Source organism: Octodon degus, unplaced genomic scaffold, assembly GCF_000260255.1.
Source record: "Octodon degus isolate 3935 unplaced genomic scaffold, OctDeg1.0 scaffold00205, whole genome shotgun sequence".
Classification (NCBI taxonomy): domain Eukaryota; kingdom Metazoa; phylum Chordata; class Mammalia; order Rodentia; family Octodontidae; genus Octodon; species Octodon degus.
The window spans coordinates 1,945,373-1,966,719 of NW_004524781.1; the positions used below are offsets into that span (position 1 = coordinate 1,945,373).

A 21,347-nucleotide genomic window follows, 5' to 3' on the forward strand; every position below is an offset into this window, starting at 1 on the left:
GGGGGGTACTACATAGTGATGGGGGGCATCCCAAGAGGGTGAAAGAGTGTGTCACCCATGCTGCGCCTGGGTTGGGACCAGTAGGTCATGCCAGCACAGGGTAGCCACAATCTCTCCCACCCACTCTCCGGGCTTGGGCTAGGACTGGATCTGGGGATCCGGGAATGCAGCAGAAATTCCTACTGGGCAGGTAGGGTAGGGGAGGTGCTGTGGAGTGTTGGAGGGGTATCCCAATGGGGTGCGAGGGTCTCACCCATGCTGCACCTGGCCTGGGACAAGTAGGTCCCGCAGGCGCAGGGTAGCTGGTAGCTCTCCCACACACTCACTGTGCCTGGGCTAGGACTGGGTCTAGGGGTTCCTGGGACACGGCAGAAATTCCTACCCTGCGGGCAGGGTAGGGGATGTGCTGCGGAGTGGTGGGGGGTATCCCAAGGGGATGGCAGAGGGTCTCACCAACACTGCACCTGGGCTGGGACCAGTAGGTCCCGCCAGCGCAGGGTAGGCGGAAGCTCTCCCACACATTCACCGGGCCTGGGCTAGGACTGCATCTAGCCTGATCTTTTTAAAAAAATAATTTTATTGAGAAAAAAATAGCAATGAGACAGTTTCAAAACTGATTAGTAGGATAGTTTCAATAATTAATACATTGCATATTGTTGTCTTAGTGGTTATTCATCATCTAAGATGCAGACGTGATATTCTGTCAACAAACACTATTAGAACAAATTTTTCTATTCATTGAATTAAGAGAAAGTAGCTGTATACCTATCCTAACTATTTTGAATATGCAGATACAAAATGGTCATTCATGTATAGCCCCTTTTTTAGTTTTGTCAGAGAAGGGCATTCCATTGTCATTTAAATATTGTTGGTATGTGGATTCAGCAAAGTATTCCAATATAGTCCAATAGTCCATAATAGTAGTGGGTCATCCATAAGACTGGCAATGTCAGAAATTGTTGACTTGAGCCTTTTACAGCTCAACATATTAATATGGTTTTACTTTTTATACTTCATTTTTATACTTTTTTTTGCTGGATGGTTAAGACCAAGATAAAGCAAGACCTATATAACAAGAAATGTAACTTTTGTATCTGACAAGGTCAGTCAAATCTCCTCAGGATTTATCCTGAAACCTTGTACCACAGTTTGTAGATCCTGTGTCAGTGTCAGACATGTGAATGGGTCATGGCCATTGCTTGACCAATTTACTCTCTGTGAAAGCCTGAGAGAATCTTTTCTCTCCATGTGACTCTCCTGATGAACACTCTACATCATCTCCTTAGGCACACCACTTTCTTCTGTGGCTCCATAATCTCCTTGATCAGAAAATTTGGGACACAACTGAGTTACATGATGTTACAATACAGGTTCTTCTATGTCCTGAGTCTTCACTGACCTTGAAAGGCGAGGGCCAAAATGTTAGCTGTACTTGAAGCTCTTCTTTTTCTCTAATTTTTGGTCTGCCAACTGAGGTTGTTAACCCTTCACAAGAGAAGCTTAGTATTACCCTACAACATAGGCAGTTGAGCTTAACCTCACTATCTGTCTGAGTACCAAACATCTTAGACATAACATGGAACAGGTGTTTTCCATCAAATATTGATATGTTAAACTTTGAGTCCCTACAGAATATGAAGAAAAAAATTAAAATTTGAAAAATTAAGAAATTAAAAAACAGGAATAAACAATTGCATATTTTTACGCAGAAATTTAAAAATCCAACCATATACAGCATTGTAGTAGGAGAGTCCTCTGACATTTTTTTTGTTGTTGTTTTCTCTTGTTTTCATCCAGAAAGCATTTCTATCAGTCTTCTGGTCTGAACTCTGACCAGAATCCTCCCTACAGAATAGCTGAGGCTGTTCCAGCGCTTCTTTGTAGGAAACATCTCCAAACCTTTCCTATCTCTTCCCATAAGCCATTCCCAAAAGCTTGTAATCCACATGGTCAGGTTTAGTCACAGCAACGACCCCACTCCTGGTAACAAATTCTGTCTTAATTACTCTTCTCTTGTTGCTGAGACAAATACCTAATACTCAAAATGAGGGAAGCAAAGGTTTATTTAGCTCACAGTGACTGGAGGTTTCAAGATACTGGAGGAGAGGGTGGGGCCCTTCTGTGTCCAGGATGATCCTTTCCACCTCTCTGAGAAAGCACAGGCTACTCAGTTTAATAATTCCAACCTCTCTGGCCCTGCCCCTCATGCCTGCCCTGTTTCTCTGGCCTCGCCCCTCAAGCTACTTGTTGCTCCTCCAGCTACATCTACCCCATAACTTACATGAGGCTTTGGGGGGGACAATGAGACACAAACCAAATTCATTCTCTCTCTCTCTCTCTCTCTCTCTCTCTCTCTCTCTCTCTCTTCCTCTCTCTCTTCTTTCTTTTTTTTTTCAGAACCAGGGATTAAATTCAGGCCCTTGTGCTTGCCAGGCAAGTGCTTGCTCTGCTGAGTCATCCCCCTGGCCCTACACACAAACCAAATTCTACATTAGTTACTCTTCTTTTGTTTCTAGGACAAATACCCAACACTCAAAATGAGAGAAGGAAAGGTTTATTTAGCTCACAGTTACTGGAGGTTTCAAGACACTGGAGGAGAGGCTGGGGTGCCACTGTGTCCAGGGTGACCCTCTCCACACCTCTCAGAAAGCACAAGCTAACCAGTTTGACAGTTCTTGCCTCTCTGGCCCCACCCTGGTCCTCTGGCCCCGCCCCTCAAACTACTTATTGCTCCTCCAGCCATGTCCACTCCATAACTTACGTGAGACCTTGGGGGGACTACTAGACACAAACCATAACAGTGAGACATAGGGATTGAACCATCTGCATTTGGATAGCCAGTAGCATGAGTAACAAACTATGTCAGCTCCTGTTTTTATAGAGGATTAGTATCTGGAATATATAAAGAAACTAAAATATAGCCTCTAATAAACAAATGATCCAACTCAAAGTGGGCAATAGACCTTTCTTTGAAGAAAAATTGCAAATTGTCAATAATGCATGCAAACATGTTCAACATCTTTAGCCATTAAAGCAATGCAAATGGATACAACTCTTGATTCTGTCTTACTGTGATCCGGATGGCTATCATCAAAACACAAAAGCAACAAATACTATTGAAAATGCAAGGGGAAAAGAACCTTCTACATTTTTGTTAGAAATGTAAAATAGCATAATGACTGTGGAAATCAGTGGTTCCTCAACTAGAGATTCCTCAAAATACTACAAGGAGGAATTCCGTGTGATTCACTGTATCTCTTCTGGGCTTATTCCTGGAAGAGCTGAAGTCACCACACTATGTGATACATGCACACCCAAGTTGAAAGTAGCACAAATTACAGCAATTAAGCTCTGAAAACAGTCTGGATGCCAAAAAGAGGCAAGTGGAGAAAGGAAATGTGGTGTCTGCACATAGTGGGAATTTATTCACTCATAAAGAAGAATGAATTCATGTCTTTTGGAGGCAAGTGAATGGAACATGAACACACAATGCTAACTGGAATAAGTCAAATATGGAAAGTTAAGTATCATAGAAATGCAGAATATCAATAAATAACAGTAAAATAAAGGCAAAATGGTAGGAAAGAAGAAGGCAGACTTTCTGGAGACAGAAAAGGGGATCAGGGACGGGAGGACAAGGAGAGGCTGGTGACAGGGACAGTGAAGTGATAATAGTCAAGATATGCTGTGTACTGTTACCCAGAATGAAAGTGGATGTTCTATATGAAAACATACAGCACTGACGAGGTGGAGCTTCCTCTTAGCAGAGCTGGTGGTCTTAGAAGCATGTGGTGAGGAGTGGGTCGTGCTCTGCACCATTCCGGGATTGGGGGGTGCCAAATACCATGGGAAAGAAGCATGTGTGGGCACAAATACGCAGCGATGTAGGTTTGTTAGGTGGAATGATAATGGTGAAGCAGTGTGGGCTGGGGCTGGGCAGCTGTGAGAAGTTTTCTATGGAACAATTTTGGAAAGGCCAAAGGATAGCAAATTAGAGTCATGTGTTTTGTGGCATTATGGCTAGTAGTTAAACCAAATTCCTTGGTTGGTTTATAAACATGTTTCCCCCTATGTTTTAATTAACAAAAGTTTAGATTTTGTTTTGTTTAATTAAGCACTAATAATGGGATACATCAGTTGCATATTCTTGTTTTAAAAAAAATTCACCCAAATAATTACTAATTAAGTGTTAAATTTGTGCAAGTTATATTTGCAAAATTGATTTAATTTATATATTTGTCACTATTCCAAAACATCTTGGGGCTGGGGAGATGGCTCAGTGGAATAAGTGCTTCTCTGGCAAACACAAGGACCTGAGTTCAATCCCTGATTCTGCCAAACAAACAAACAAACAAACAAACAAATAAAAAATGAAAATATCTTACCAATAGGATTGCATATGTTAATGATTCACCCTTGGCTTCTTTTTACTACTTTATAAAATCTTATAAACCAGGTAATCCATTTAAGTTAATTGTTAAAAATATTTGGATTTTGAATACAAGTAGCTACAATTTTGCTGATTTTATGCCATTTCCCCTTGGTCCCAATCCAAAAGATAAAATAGAATCTATATTAAAGATATGTTTAATGAAATGGAATTTGTATTTCAGTCCACAGGTATGTGATACTTGTTCTAGTCATGTGTAATTGATTATACTCCCTTATTAAACTTGATTAGTAGTTTTAAAATAAGGAAAGCCAGAAATTGATTTAAATACTGTTACTTGGCTTATCTATTTAAGCACATTGTTTTTCTAGCATAGCTAGTGATTAATTCCTTGGTGACCTATTTTTCATATTTTAGCAATCTCCATTGGAATACAACATGAAGCTAAAGACAAAAGCTCACGGTCTAGGTGTGGGAGAATTTCATGAGTAACCCTTGACACAAACCAGAGGCAGATTTCTACCAGACTGGCACAAAATACTTTTACATGTCTCAAAAGCTAACCACAGTCTTAGGCTACTTGTTACGCTGTACTTTACTGTTAGAATTTTTATTTGTTTACATGTTATATTGACAGGTTGCTTCAGAGATGGGCAACATTATGAAGAAGGATCAGTAATTAAAGAAAACTGCAACTCCTGGTAATGAATTTAATGAACACTGGCACTTCTAGAATTGAATTAAACTGTGGCTCATGGTTTTTTCAAATAAAAACAATACCAGTGAAACAAAATATATATTTAAATACATGCAGACAGAACTGTAGAAGACATCACAGAGTTGTAAATTTTTATAAGCAAGATGGAAGGGTCTAGAAAATGATCATTTATATATCTTTTAAAGCTTCAGTTTGATGTCTTGCTATTGAGTCTTCAATACACTGCAGGCCTACATCAAGTATATTAATGTTAAACTCTGCAGGCAAGTCATGTGGGTCCTGAGTTTCTTGGCACAGTACTGTGCATAAGAGCAGGCTGCTTTAAAAGGATCAGCTTATGGACAGCATTCGAATGCAGTGAGCTGCTTCTAAATTGCCCTATTTTATGACATTTCAAAGGATATGGAGTTGCATCATTCACTGATGGCCTGAAGCAGAGGACAGGGGTGCATGAGTGACAGCTAGTGCATGTTTTATGATGATTTATTTTCACACGAATCAAATAGCTGTATGGCTCATATTAATCAAGAAATCATGTTTTGTAACTTAACAATGTGCAGCTCTTGTTCCTAATTTTGAAATGTACCCTTCAGAAGAACAGGCTGCTCTTCTAATTTTGGTATCTTTGCAGCACGTGCTCAGCACAGCAGTGGACATGTTCCCAGCATGCGTGCCTTGTTCGTCCAGAATTAATTGAACACATCAACCAAGGGGACTATGGGTAAGGATGTCTTGCAGTGCAGACTCTCAGCATTCCTGGCTGGGTGTCACTTACTCCTAACAATGGCCGATACTTAAAGCATGGGGGAGAAGTGGGAAGGGAGACAAAAGGTGTATAAATGTGGAATGTAACAGGGAAACACAAAATAATTAAATACTAAAATTCATACATAAACAGAGATCTAGAGCCTAGTCTTCAGTTATCAAGAAAGATCAGTGTCGTGGTGTGGGTGAGGAGGGTGGACGGAACTGTACACTGAAACAGGAAGCAGGCAAAGCTGGTTTGGTCATGGTACACGTTTTCTCTCTGTTGCTTCCTTACTGGAGCAACCATGCATTCAGTTCCCCGGAGCAGAAAACTGCCTTAATAGGGCAGCAACCTGCCCTGATGATCTCCCAAGTAACAAGTCAGTCTAGACAAAGTCACTGAAGGGACTGATATTCACACAGTTTCATCTATGGCTACGCCAAAAGATACGTTGAGTCACTTGACTAGCGATCTAAAGGGATTGTCAAGACACTTGTACACTGGCTGTACCTTCTTGCTGCTGTCCTGTAGGTTAGGAAAATGGGCAGATTCTCCTCTTTCACAGAGGGGACTCAGTTGTGGGGAGCAGCACTTGCTTTGTCCGAGGCCCCGACAGGGGAGCCAGGGGAGCCTAAGACCTGCTGGGATCTCTGCACTGCGCTTGATCAAATCTCTATCTAACTTGACAATGTTTTCTGGACTCTGGAAAAGAGTTCCTACAAGGAGCTTTGTTGTCAATCAACTGAAAAAGTGAAATAATCCTGAGATGTATCTTTTAAATAGCAGTGTCATTTCCTTCCACACATAAGATGTTATATTCCTTAGCAAGGTGAGAATGCTAAATTTCACTCTATCCAAGGTATTTTCTTGGAAGACACAAAATAGGGAAAGTCATATTTGTTGACATTAATAATCTGAAATCATTCTCATTTCCTCATGTGAGCACATTTTACCAATATTTTAGGATATAATTTGATTACATTTATATATTCCTAGGGCAAAAAAAAAAACAGTTGTAAACTTCTGTGGCTAAATGAATTTTTAATCATTCAAAGAACATGAGTCTCAAAAAATTAACCTAGTCAGGCTCTAAAAAGATCAAATGCTGAGCCCAATTAATTCTCACTTCCAACAAGCCGTGGTAGACTGGCTTGCCTTCCACGGTTACAAAATACACAAGAAGACACTGTGGTTTAAAACCTGTGAGAGAAGGGACATTTAGGGCACAGAAGTTGTTGGGGGCTCTCGGAAAGAATAGTCTTTCCATCAATTGTGCATCTTGAACCAGGTGTGCACTATCTAGGAGGCATGAGCTCTGTGTTTCAGAGCAAATACTAAAGGATTACATGATCTTGCAAACATAAAGATGAGAAATATAATTAGAATGAAAGAAAACATACACCAACCAAGTAGAAAAAGTTAAAAGAAACAAGCCATGAAAAAAAAAAAAGAAACAAAAGCAAAATTATTTCTAGGGAACAAAAGAAAGAAATCCTTCCTTTAAAACAAATAAATAAATAAAAAACACAAAATGAACAAAAAACCTTTTACTCTTCCATTACTGTCTACTCATGAGGCTCAAATTGTTTTTATACTGTATCATTCAACATTTATTAAATACTTCGAAAAATAGCCCACATATAAACATATACTGTTTGCAGCATTCTCCACATCTTGGTATTTTGCACTGAGTCTTTATTCTGTATAATGTGCCGAAGTGCTTAGGGTTCCCTGTGTTATTTCTCAAGGCAAGTGACTAGCACTAATAAAACATGCGGTCCACTGTGGCACTGCTGTGCATTCAGATCGTGTCTGTCTTGCAGGCATCTATCTTGAGCTTGAGGCCCCAACATGTCAGGCCCTTGCGAAAGGATTTCTAATGTAGGGCAGAGTGGATGGTCAGATTCCTGGCCTCAGTAATAATCAGTAATTTAATGAACTAAGAGGAGACTGAAAATTATCTCCTTTAACTGCTGCTGTGTAACAAACCACTGCAGAGTTGAGCTCTGTACAGCCACGGGCTTTTCACTGTTCTGTCAGGAATTGGGTGGATGCTGTAAGGCTCCTGCTGAGCTCCTTTGGCTTGCACGTGGGTCTTCAGGCCTCCGGAGCCTGGGCAGAGGCTGGTCTCCGCCCTGCGGGTTGGGTGGGGCTGGGAGTTACTCCACTGCAGTCTTCAGGTAGGGCCACGGGTAACATAGAGGTGCACACTAGCAAGGGGTCTTTTGCCTAGGCATCACACTGCACCACAAGATCTTTTTCTTTGTTTGGGGCCAAATGAGTTTCTGTGAGTGTCAGTCTACCTTTGGAGATGGGGAGATAGAAGTTCAACTTGTGGTGGAAAGAGATACCAATAATTTGTGGCCATTTTTAATTTATCACATTTCTAAACACGATTTTTCTTATAAACTCAAAATTTAGTTCATGAATAAATTGGCTTTAATTTCCCACTGGGTTTTCCGGCTAGGCATGCCCCAAGCTTCCGGGCATACTAGTGTCTACCTTTGGTCTCTGGCGCCTGCTTCCCCCTCACCAAGCCGGAAAAACTGCAGTTACTTTTATTCTCGGCTCCTTTTGTTTATTCTCTATGCTGAGCCCAGAGCATCTCTTAGACTTTTGCTTCCTCTTTGTCTAGACTCGGTCCTAGCGCATGCCCTTCGCTGGTCTAGTCTGAAATGCCCCGGTGTGTTTCTCTGCTCAGGCCCACTTGGTTGTCATTCCAAGACCTACAAGGCTATCTGGCCCAAATGTTTGTTTTTCTTTTCACTATATTTTTACACTTTTGTCAGCATCTGTGTTCCTGTCCCTTTATAATTTAAGCATGTCCCTTGGCCTGCCACTTGCGGTATGTGTCTAATTCTAAGCCTGCATGCTTTATTCTCATTGCCTTTGTGCTTAATAAGTGGCGTCGCTTTCACCTTTGGTCACCGAACTCATTCTTTTGCCTTCAGACTAAGCATTAAATTTATTTTATGTATAAATATGCCAATTCTTCAAGGCAGAGCTATGCTTGAGCTCCCTGCTCTGATTGTGTTTTGCCCTCTTACTAATAAAGGCTGCACAGCAGTCATTCACCTCTGAAGTCTTTGTTAGGTGCGGACACCCCAGGGTAGAGAAATGTATTTGCTCCCACGTCCCAGTGTTCACCAGAGATGATGGTAGGTAAGTTCAGAAAGCTCAATGAATGCTGTGTTGGACTACAAGCCCGCACCGAAGCTAGCGCACGGGGATGGTGTCAGATGACTGTGACCTCTGCGCTTTCTGGACATAAATCTCAGTAAGAACATCTGACCTCAGTGTCTGTGGTGTGTGACACAGCGTGTGTTTAAGTAAAATGAAATGAATAGACTGAACACTCCATTGCCCTTCAACCCTTCAAAACACCCCTGCCCATTTGAACTCAGGTCCCACTAGTCTTGCCATTTCTTCTTCTTCTTCTCCTCCTCCTCCTCCTCCTCCTCCTCCTCCTCCTTCTTCTTCTTCTATCCAGGGATTGAACTCAGGCCCTTGCACTTGCCAGGCAAGCACTTATTCTACTGAGCTATCTCTCTGGTCCAGTCTCGCCATTTCTGAAGCAGTTCTTTTTCCATGAATGTCTTCACTGTGATGTCTCAAATTGATTCAAAAAGTTTAACTTTCGTGGTCACTTTTGAGTCCGAGGAAGAGGCAGAATTTGTGCTATGCAGGCTCGGGAATGCACACGTTAGATGCGTAAGCACGACAGCTACTCTCACTAAGTTCTAATCATTCCTATTTCTCTTCTGTTCTATTTGCTTAACGTGTGCATTCCTGCACCTTAAATTGAGTGCCTAAACGGCCCAGACATCTCTGCTGATGGTGCAGACAGTAAGTGTAAGACGTCAGCAATAAACTTAACGGATCACATAATTTTTCCCAAGCTGAATATGGCTAGTTTGTCAAATAATACTACAATGTCTAATAAGATTGGAATTTTCTCATTGAAATTCTTTGGGCGATGGCGGTTACACTTCAAAATTGCAGCTGAAAGTTATTTAAGATTTTATGAACTTAAAGATTTTTTGACAAGAAAGCATTAACTCACCGTGCGTATTGGAAATTGAGGTTTATTCCTTGGCATTTGTAAGAGCCTATCACACCAGAAATAAGTTTGATGATAAACACAACAGTGTGAAATTCACACTTGATTTAAGCACTGACTATACACTGCCGTCAGGCTGGAGAGCATCTAAGTGAACAGGGACTGTTTACTTCCCTCTTTCTCATTGTTCATCTGTTGTCTTATATTAAAGAAATTTTATCTTTATTTCAATATTGAATTTTGAAAACATTATGTTTGTCCAAATAAGAGTACAAGCCATCTCTAGAAAAATATGCACTTTTATTACTTGACTTCACCACTTGAGTATATTATTACTAATAACTCATTCTTAAGCACTTTTAAGTGACACATTTGGTCATTTAGTATAAGATAAACTATTTCAATATTTAACTATCACTAACTTAAGTGTAATTATTCTGTCCTTAGTATTTCCAATGCATTTCTTTCCACTTTTTGACTTTTTCAAGTCTAAAATTTTTACTCTTGCAATTCAAAAAAATATTAACAGCATTAATCCAAAAATAGATTTCTATATATTCACCCTTCCTTCTAGAATATGCTGAGGAACATGTAGGACACTTTGTGCTTCAGCATTACCACCACCAAGTGCCGGCACAGTATGTGCAAACTAAGATTGCATATTCTCAGTTTCAGCCTACACTGGCATAGCCTCAGGGCTTGCATCTGAGTTATTAAAAATGGAATAAATGTAGGAAAAATGTCTCATATGTTCTATTGCTGGAATAAGCAAAATATGCCATTTATACAAAGACTGTCCGGCTTGCAAGAACCATTCTTGCATTGCGAGATCCGCCGTCACATAACTGGAGGCAGGTACAAAAACTTGCATCTGTGAGCATACTGCACATAACCCGTCTCTCTCTCCCTCTTCCATGTGTGGGGCAGATGGACAGCACACAACTACACTCAGTTCTGGGGCATGACTCTGGAGGACGGCTTCACGCTCCGCCTGGGTACCTCGCCCCCGAGTGCCGCACTCCTGGGCATGAATGAAGTGACGGTAGGTCCTCCTGGCTGGGCGCATGTCTGTGTATGGGTGTGCACCTGTGTGCTGAAAGAAATCTAAAATAACTAAAAGCATGAGTTTTGAACTTTCAGGGTCTTGAAAATGTAAAACTTTGTAATAGAAACATGAAATTCCTTTACCAAAGTGATTCCTCATAGACCCCTCACAGGTTTCATGCAGAATTTGAATGTTCACTACTTTCAATTAGAATGTCTTTTAAATAGTGATTGAATGTTCCTTTCTTTTGGCAATGATTCTGATGACTGGCTGCTGAGTGTGCCAATGTTTTGGCAGACTGAGTCTTTATTTTCATTTTTGTAATATATTTTGTGAATTCATCAGAAGTGTTTTGATGTCAGGCTGTCTGTTATCACATGAGATGAAATAAATACTGGCAATTTCACACACGCATGCCATCATGCTTAAGGAAATGGTCATTCTTAAAAATCTTCAACATTCATTCAGAGAGTGCCTTTAGATTTGCCTGGTGACATGGTAGACTGCTGTGAAATGACTTCGAGCTTCCTAATGTTCTTACAGTTGGTTCTATTATATTGGCTTTCTCTTTCATTTGTGAAAAGCTACTAGCATCTGGTAGTAGGCATCTCGTGTACAGAAGCTCCTAGCTCTTTGGTAACCACAAGGCTGACCCACACAGCTGCAGCTTCCTACCAGCTGTGGTGCTTCACAGGCCGTACACGGAGTTTGGGTGGTGGAGCTGGTAACGTCCCAGTCCCAGGCTGGTTACTAGTTTCAGGGCACACCGGGGCTCCCTGTCTGCCAGCGGGCAGGCTCTCCAGTCTGCAGGGCAGATATCAGAAGCCCTTAGCAGCATAGGACGGCAAGGGCACTGCTTGCCGCTGGATGAGTGGCAAGCCTATTGGTGTTCCATTAAGATGTTATCTGAGTTCAGCTTTCTAAAAATGTAAGCACTTGGGTTAATATGTCAACTCAAGTTCTAGTAGAGGGGCTGCTAACCCATAATTAGTAGCAGAGAAGATTATAACTGACATTATCGAGTAGTTGGGTGTCAAGCAATAAACACATTCATAGTGAAGTATCTCATTCAATCCCATAGCAGCTTGGTGTACCACATCCCATCATTACCTAGATTTCATGGCATTTTATATTTTGGTACTGGGAATTGAACTCAGGACCTTGATCTTGTCAGGCAGGCACTGTGCCTCTGAGCTATATCCCTAGTCTCATCACCTGCTTACCTGGATTTTAAAGGAAAGTAAATTAAGATTGCAAGAGATTAAGTCACACTGAGATTGAAAGAGGTTATGAACTAGCACAGAATTCATTAAATCACAGACCTAGTGCACCTCTAAAGCTCATATTCCAAAAGTTTTGAGAATTTCAGTGGAGTCTGCTGGACTTGCCTGATACAGATTCAAAGTCACAAGAAGTTAATCTTTTAACGAGAGCTAATTTTCTGAAATGCTGAGTTTAGAGATTTTGGGGAGTGTTTCCTACAATCAGTAGTATAAAATCTTCACAGATGAGACTCTGCTTTGTGGTTTTTGATGCATGATTCAGAGTCCTTTCTTTCCCTGCAGTTTTCTTTCAGTCTACAGCTGAGTGGAGATGGGGAGAAGAAGCACTATTTAAGAAAATACTTGAGCTGTGTAAGGACTGGTTTTCTCTCTTTTTCTGAGAGGCATAGTGAGCTAAACACTTACTTGGAGGTTTGCATGCAGTCCCTCAGGATTAGTTCTAACACTAGTTTTAAACTTTAATGTTTTTCAGCTTAAGATGACTTACACAAGGGCAGGAGAGATAGCTCAGTAGAATAAGCACTGCCTGGCAAGTGCAGGGTCCTTAGTTCTATCCCCTGTACTGCAACAGCAAAAACAAAAGCAGAACTAAAACAACAAAAAACCAAAGATGACCCACATAAGCAAGGAAGGCACATTGTTTCCTCATGTTGGTACTTGCACCAGCACACCAAAGAAAATCCACTGCTAAGTCACTTAATGGTTCCTGGAGATTTGTTTACATAAAAGTCTCTGCCATAATATTGAAATGAAATTTCCTAAAGATTAACCAATTATTAATATAAGTTAAGTTTAAGTTGCTTGCTGGTACGAGTTGATGTAACACAGTTGCCAAGTAATTTTAAGAAAGTAGTAGGAAAAACACAGCAGAACCGTGAACTCCACACCCCTGGTGCCAGGCAGGGAGCCAGGCCCTTCATTCTGGACACCACTTGAGGACTCAGCATCTGAGTGTCAGAGCTGCTTTATTTATTTTATTTTTTTAATAATTGCATTGAGAAACAAATAGCAATGACATAGTTTCAAAACCGATTAGTAGGACAATTTCAATAATGAATGCATTGCATATTGTTGTCTTAGTGCTTATTCATTGTACAAGATGCAGACATGATATCCTGTCCACAAACAGTATTAGAACAATTTTTTCTATTCATTGCATTAAGAGAAAGTAGCTGCATATCTATCTATCCTAACTATTTTGAATATACAGATACAAAATAGTCGTTCATTTGTATCACCATTTTTGTTTAGTTTTGTCAGAGAAGGTATTCCACTGTCATTTAAATATTGTAGGGACATGAATTCAGAAAAGTATTCCAATATAGCCCAGTAGTCCATAACAGTAGTGGGTTATCCATTTTGTAGGAATGGCAATGTCAGAAGTTGTTGACTTGAGCCTTTTACAGCTCAGCATATTAATATGGCTTTACATTTTATACTTTGTTTTTATATTTTTCTACTGGGTGGTTAAGACCAAGATAAGGCAAGATCTATATAACAAGAAATATAGCTTTTGTATCTGATGTCAGTCAAGTCCCCTCAGGATTTATCCTGAGATCCTGTACCACAGTTTGTAGATCCTTTGTTAGTGTCAGTCATGTGGATGAGTCACAACCATTGCTTGACCAATTTGCTCTATGTGAAATCCTGAGAGAATATTTTCTCTCTGTGTGACTCTCCTTAGGCACACTCTATGCCATTGATCACATTCTTCTGTGTCCCCATAATCTCCTTGATCAGAAAATTTGGGACACAACTAAGTTACATGATGTTACAGTGCAGGTTCTCCTATGTCCTGAGTCTTCACTAACCTTGAAAGGCTAGGGCCAAAATGTTGGCTGTACTTGCAGCCCTTCTTTTTCTTTAACTTTTGGTCTGCAAACTTAGGTTGTTAACCCTCCAGAAGTTTATTATTATTACCCTACAACATAGGCAGTTTAGAGATAAGAGGAATAAGAATAGGTAAAGAAGAAGTTAAATTATCTTTATTTGCAGAGGACATGATACTGTACTTGGAAGACCCAAAAAACTCCACCAAGAAGCTACTAGAATTTATACACAAATTCAGTAGCATAGCAGGATACAGTTAATACCTGAAAGTTAATAGCATTCCTCTATACAGATAACAAACACACTGAAAGGGAAATTAGAGAATCAGTACCTTTTACAATATCACGGAGGAAAATGAAATACCTTGGAATTAATCTAACTAAAGAAGTCAAAGATCTTTTCAAGGAAAATTACAGTATTCTGAAAAAAGAGATTGTAGAGGATTTCAGAAAATGGAAAGATATTCCCTGCTCCTGGATAAGAAGAACTAACATTGTGAAGATGGCCATACTCCCAAAATTGCTGTACAGATTTAATGCAATCCCTATCAAACTACCATGAACATACCTCACAGACCTACAGAAATCATTCCTAAAATTTATTTGGAACCAGAATCGCAAAGGCAATCCTGGGCAACAAAGACACGGCAGGAGGAATTACAATTCTTGACTTGAAATTATACTACAAAGCTGCTGTCATAAAATCACCATGGTACCGGCAACATAAGAGACCTGAGGATCAGAGCTGCTTTAAGATCTGGGCCAAGAAAAGAGAATCAGAATTATGATGACAGGCACTCTTGGAACTACAAGGCTGGTGACTTGAGAGGCAGTGACCTAGCAACCAAGAAGCAGTGAGCAGGGGCTCCCCAGTGGCCTTACACAGCTCAAGCAGGACCTAGTCCCCTGCCTCAAAGGGCAGGGAAAATGATTTTCCTCTCTTTCACCCACTTACAAAATTTCAGCAAAGGGTGGACTGAAAGCGTAGCGGGAGTATGCTGTGGCCAACACGGTGTGACCCGCAGTGTGCTCCTAGCTCTGCGGCACCCTACGCCCGTTCTCTCCCTTTTCTGGCTTGGATGAGAATTAAGGAACTCTGGGTACAAAAAAATGAGTAATGACTTCTCCCTGATTCTTGGAAAGTGCTCTGCTCGCCAGGCTGATTTCCTGGGCACATTGCTTCACTTAGGTCATGATGGCCTTAATGTGCCTGCTGAGCTGGTTAGAGAGCTCTCTACAGGTGCTGTCGAAGATTTCTGTGGCCACACCAATGTGAGGATGCTCTTTAACTTAGATGATGTAGTTCACCCAAACACACGTTTAAGGAGCGTGATCAGTAACCATTAGGAACAGCATGGGGGCACTGGGAAAAGTCCTTAGGGACTTAGGGGAGGCCTTTTGCGGGTGGTGACCCAAGGTGAAGACAGCAAAAGGAAGCGTGTGGGAGACATGCAGGTTGGGTGAGAGGAATTTGAAGAAAGGAAGAGAGAAAGAAGGCTGAGAATGTCCTGCAGTTCTCTGGTGAAAAATTGAGAGGAGGGCCCCAGCTGGCGAACTCAGCCCTGCAGACAGAAGGCCTGGCAGACAGCAGGTCCCTGTGGGTCACCTAGGAAAGCAGCACCTGGGCAGACTGTGCTGTGCCATGGCACGGGTGCAGCCAGGGCAGCAGGACTCTACCTCTGCCCGCATACCCTGTGAGGGCCAGTGGGCAGAGCCCGATGTCTTCTCAGTGGACAGAGTCATGAAGCCACAGATCAGATTTTCCTTCTGGATGCCCACAAATCCAGGCTTGTACTGCATACACTGAGCAGTTTTATTCTATTAGCTTTATTTCTCCAGTGCTAATAGAATAAGTTTATAAGATTATAGATTATAGTTTATAAGATTAGAGAACTTTTATATTTGTTTATAATAACTGGTAATACCCCCAGCATCTAGACATTAAGCAATACTGACTTCAGCTGAACTATTGAAATGGGAGTTGAAGGAGGAAGCCTATTTTGGGGAAAAGCAGAATCCCTTCAATGTCTCAGATAAAATGTAAGTAAGCAATTTTTACGACTGTATCAATACTCTCTTCAACTGAGCTCATTTTTTAAAAAGAATAAAGATGACACAGAATTTTAAAACAAGATGATAGGAAATTAACAAGTTACTATATTTCATATTGCTATCTTCAAAGATTATCAGATATAGGCCTGCAAAATCGATCAAGCAATACAGGCACTAGTGCTCCTTCCAATGAGGTAGCAGCAGCTGGCAGGACAGTTGTCTTAGCCATCAGCAGAAACGCGCTGAACTTGGTTTTGCAGGGTGTGCGCAGAATGCAGGTGAACTCAGAAGAGCACTTGCCGCAGGCGTGAGCGAGGCAGGACGCGTGTGTCCGGCGTGGCCCGGAGACAGCGCTCTGCTTGCCCTCTTCCTCTCCTCGGCGACTCGGGCGGGGAGTGTGGGAAAGCCTAACTCCCGGGCAGGAGGAACGCCATGAAACCCTGTTTGAGCCACGCCTCGCGGAGGGCTTAGAATGCGCCTGGGCACTAACGCATGTCATGCAGCCCACTAAGTGGACTTTGGTTCTTCTACTAGTCTCGGGAGACTGGCAGAGTTCAGAAGCAGGTAAATTCTGTAAGATCTTACTGACCAAATCTTTGTCAGTTGGTACATTCTAGTTCATACAGAAAAGTATACTCCGTCATTGTGGGCGGGCCCTCACGGCAGTTGCGCGCTTCTGGAACTGCTTTGACGGTTCTATTGCTCCGCCCTCCAGTCAAAGCAGAGCAGGAACATCCCTGCGGTGTGCAGCCGGTAGTCGGCTCCCAGAAGCCTCAGGGCCTCCTGGTCTGTTATCAATGCCGAAAACATTTCGAACGAAAGCTACTATCTTCACATAGAAATGTAGAAATTGAATTTATTTTTATACCTAGTTCAGGTAAAGTTGTTGTTGTTGTTTTTTAGAAATGAGTGTTTTTGTTGTGGTTGATGCCCAAGGAGAATAATTAGGTGTTTTATCTGAAGTGGAACTATTCGCAAGCTACTAAGATATTCAGCAGGGTGGCTAGTACTTAAAACATGTAGATATACTATATTTCACAGCATCGGGTTCATGTCAGTAAAAATCTAAAATATTTTGGTTCAAGATCATACTTAACATATTTTCTCAATAACTCAAGATGAATCAATTTAGTCCATACAACTAGCAAAGAAAATTGTCAAGATTTTTCTATGGTTTTTTTAAAGGTTAAAGTAAAATAACATTTTATGTACTTCAATAACTTTGGAAGCCATTGCTTTGTGAGGAAAGAAATGAAAATTTTATTTAATTAGGTGGTTGCCTGGCTGGGTTTATTTCTTTAGTCATTAGCTTTAACAAGAGGAATTTTCTTTTCCTGAAATACATTTTAGCAGTAGCAAACACTGAGGTAGGACAACTGGCTTTGGACAAATTCAAAGAAAACATTCCCATGCTTAGGTTTTAATCACGCATAAGCTATTGAAAGTTGATTTGGCTGAGAAAACCCTGTCTGATTGTGCACAGGTAACCTGATTCTAGTTAACAGGCCACCAGTGTAAAAGAAAGGCTGTAGGATCCGGATGCTGAATATAAAGTGGAAAGCAAAGGTGACGGCTGTGACTTTAGCTAACAATGAGCAGAAATGACGACCTCTAGGTGACCTCTGTCCTAAGACAGCTCAGGGGCCTCCACCCCTCAGGAGGCAGCCCGCCCCACCGCACCTGCACACCCCGAATAAGGGCTGTAACGCCCCAGAGCCCCAGAACCCCTGCCGTCTCCAGCCTGGCTGCTCCCCCATCCCTGGAGCTGGCCCATCGGGCGGTGGCTGAGGCGTGCAGACCCGGCCTCGCTGCCCCGCGCTGCTGCACCTGTCCGCGGGGCCCGCCGCAGCCTCCCAGCAGCCTCCCGGCTTTCTGCTTCATTCCTCCTGACCAGTGGCAGTTAGCGCAGGGACAGACTGTGGGCTGCGCTAAAGCAGGCTCCTGAGTAGGCCACGCGCTGCTCAGACACGGCAGGCGCTACTCTGCGCTCCCTGTCCCGCCTGACCTTTCCATAAATGCCAATTTTCCTCCAAAGTAGAAAGGGGGTCAAATAAACTGTGAAAGTTTAAATTTGAGAACAAAATCACAGTGCAAGCCAGAGTGCCCCTTGCTTCCCACACGCTTCCCCGGCATTGCTGCCTCTCTCCACAGCAGCTAGCTGCACGTCCTCTGCCTTTACAAGGTGTGATCCAAAACGCGGTGAGTGCTGACAAGGCACGTCGGCGGAAGCCCCGCGGGAGTCCTCGGCCACTCTCTGCGTCTCACTGGCACCGTGACGCTTCTGGCTCCTCCTGGAAGGCAGAGTGACCACAGTGGTAAATGCTGTATGTCAGTCCAGGGCATCGGGTCGGCCATGCCGCGCGGTTAAAGACGGCAGGGAGGACTTCTGGAACCTTCCCGGAGGGTGGAAAGAAAGAAGTCCCGCCCACGCGAGGGAGAGTGTTTGGAGAAGACTCATGGAAATGTTTTTAACTGTAATAATTTTTAAACAACTTACACATTTACTGTAGTTATTCATCACATATCACACAGAAGAAGACAATAGTGCTTTGATCTTAACAAAAATGATGTGAATTGAAGCAAAATCTTATAAAGCATTTTGTACTTTAGGAAAGGGTCTACAGGGTGTCCAGGGACATGCATTTAAATATCAGGGACATTTAAAATCAACCTACATCCACTATCTCACTTGCACTGACAGTTTATTAAAAAAAATATAATGAAGGCAAAATCTATTTTAAGACTAATGTTTCTCAGAACTATTTGATTAAACTTGTTAAATTACCTATTGAAGGGTCGACCAAATAGCTCAGCAGATTAAAGTGCCTGTAAGCAGCTACAGGGGCTGGGGGGTTTCATCCATGGACCTGCCGGGCTGGCCCCACCCCAGGGTGCACTGAGACAGCAATTGGACGGGGCATGGTGGTGCGCGCCTGTAATGCGAGCACTTGGCAGGCTGTAAAGAGGTGCATTCTATGAGCCCGATCTAGTGGTGAGCCCCTGAACACCCTGTAGACCCTTCCCTAAAATAAAAAAAAAAATTAGCTATCAAAGCCCCTCAGAACTAGTATTCCAAGGCATTAGGTAGGAAGCATCATAGCTCATCCACGGCATTCTCACCTTCTTTGCTATTAGACTGCACTTCTGAAATTAGGACGTTGCCTTCCACCTGAGGATGACTTGGGTCTAGTGAATATGGCGCTGTGCTGTCAGCTGTCATGTTGGCTGTGTGCACTGTATCAGTGACAATTAGGCTCAGCTGATGGGGACATGAACCATGACTGTCTGCAATGGGGCTACAACAGGAATGAGCTGCTGAACAGCGCGCTGGGCTGGCTGTTCCCACGGGGAATCTGCTTCACAGTGTGACACGCCCTCACTCACTCTGCCCTGGTGTTGCCCACTGCTCAGGGCTTTATGTCCGAGAGCATGGAATGGGTTGTGAAGACTTGTCCACGTGGGTCCCCAAACTCCTGAGCCCAGGAAAAGAAAAAAGAGCAAGACGAAGGAGCTAAAGTCAAGTGCCAATCACCTTTAATTTCTCAGAAGTGCAAAGTGACACCTTGGCCTACAACACCAAAGTTTGACAGTGGCAAGAGATGTCCAGGAAATGGGGGACAGGCAGTCACTTTTCTTAGCCTGCGTGGACTGAGATGGAAATTTTGTCCTATGATGAAAGGGGAGAGTGGAGAACAGCAGTGGTCATCCTGCTGGCCCTGAGCGCTGATGTGGACGAGGCCACTAAAGCCTGTCTGCTGTTGGGAGCCAGAGAGGTAGCCACAGACGCACCTGTAAATGTGCAGGCGCGCAGCAATGACTGTCAGATGCTAGGCAGCCACGTAACCACTAGCTACCAGAAAATTACCCTTTTACTCCTAAATGTCAACTTTTGGGAGTCACTGCCACTGACCTCAGGCTGTGAAGGTCAAACGCACTATGTCCTCTGCTGCTTTGGGTAATGCACAAGCCTGCTGATTATCCCAGTTGAAGTGGGGAAAGGAAAATTGCAACTGGATGGAGAGGAACCGTTCGCACAGAGGACATTGTATGGGCTGGGACGCCAGCAAGCTGTTATACAGAGGCTCCTGGAAAGTTTACCATTTGTCTCCAACTGCTCTGGGACACAGTCCCAGCAGCCAGAGATTGTAGTTCCATTAAACTAAGGAATTAGGCGAAGTTCTCCAGTGCTTATCACTGCACTTAATATTTGTCCAGAATATCTTTAATTTTTAATTCCTATATGGAGTAATTAAAACAAGAATAATGTTAAAGTTTAGTCTCAAATCTGGCAAATGCTGAGTTTGGAATGGTATGAGTAATATGTTTTTTTAAAACTCATTATTAACTTTATTGAAAATAATATATAGCAAATAAAAAATTGTAGACAAATATTGAAATGGGAAAGATGTAAGATGTAGACAATGAATTTTAGAAATGAATTTTCTGAAATGAATACATAACATGAGATTGATAATAGACTGCACATTCTAATAAAAATATTTACAAACTTAAATGAATATAACAATGAAAAGGATTTTAAATGGCCACATGGAAGAGTGTAAATCTTGTTTAAATATAAATTTGTTTCTTGTTTAGCTAGTTAAAAACACTAATTGTAGAATTCCTGTCAGTCTTAGCTGGTCTTCTTGATTCTTCTGCTTTATTAGTGCTTCTTTTGGCAAAAAAAATTAAGTCAAAATTTAAAAATACATTGATCAGTGAAGACAGACTTCTTTACTAATTCTTAAGAAGTTCTTACTTTAAGTGGCTGGGGAGGTGACTCAGTGGAATAAACGCTTCCCTGGCAAGCGCAAGGGCCTGAGTTCAATCCCTGGTTCTGCCAAAAATAGAAAAACAATCCTTATTTTGTGATAGTTTAGACTCTATAAATAACATTCTTTCTTACAGAATAATATAATTATGGAATATAAAATTTTCTCTGCCTTTTCAGATTAGATGGTCTGATATAAAATTGTCTAATAAAATCACAAGGTAATATGGGTCTTGTGTGCTTCAAGTTTTAGAGACTCATTTTGAGGAAAAGCAATATTAAATAAATGGTAAAATATAAAATGTAATAGATATATTCAGGTAGTTTAGTGAAATGGTAAACATGTTTTCAATAAACATGTCACTTTGTTTCTTCATTGCTTTACCTTGGGAAGAAAGATTATTCATTAATTTTAGTGTTTTTATTTTATTTTATTTATTTTTTGATGCAG

At 41.8% G+C, this 21,347-nt stretch overlaps 1 protein-coding gene across 1 annotated transcript in view; it reads left to right on the forward strand.

Annotated features, from left to right (window-relative positions):
• Tinag (tubulointerstitial nephritis antigen) overlaps nucleotides 1-21,347 on the forward strand; it is a 109,890-nt gene that overhangs the window by 32,848 nt on the left and 55,695 nt on the right. The window contains exons 2-4 of the mRNA XM_004644627.2: nucleotides 5,028-5,091; nucleotides 5,740-5,829; nucleotides 10,844-10,958. Of these exons, the coding sequence (XP_004644684.1) occupies nucleotides 5,028-5,091; nucleotides 5,740-5,829; nucleotides 10,844-10,958 (269 nt within the window). The remainder of the gene's footprint in view (nucleotides 1-5,027; nucleotides 5,092-5,739; nucleotides 5,830-10,843; nucleotides 10,959-21,347) is intronic.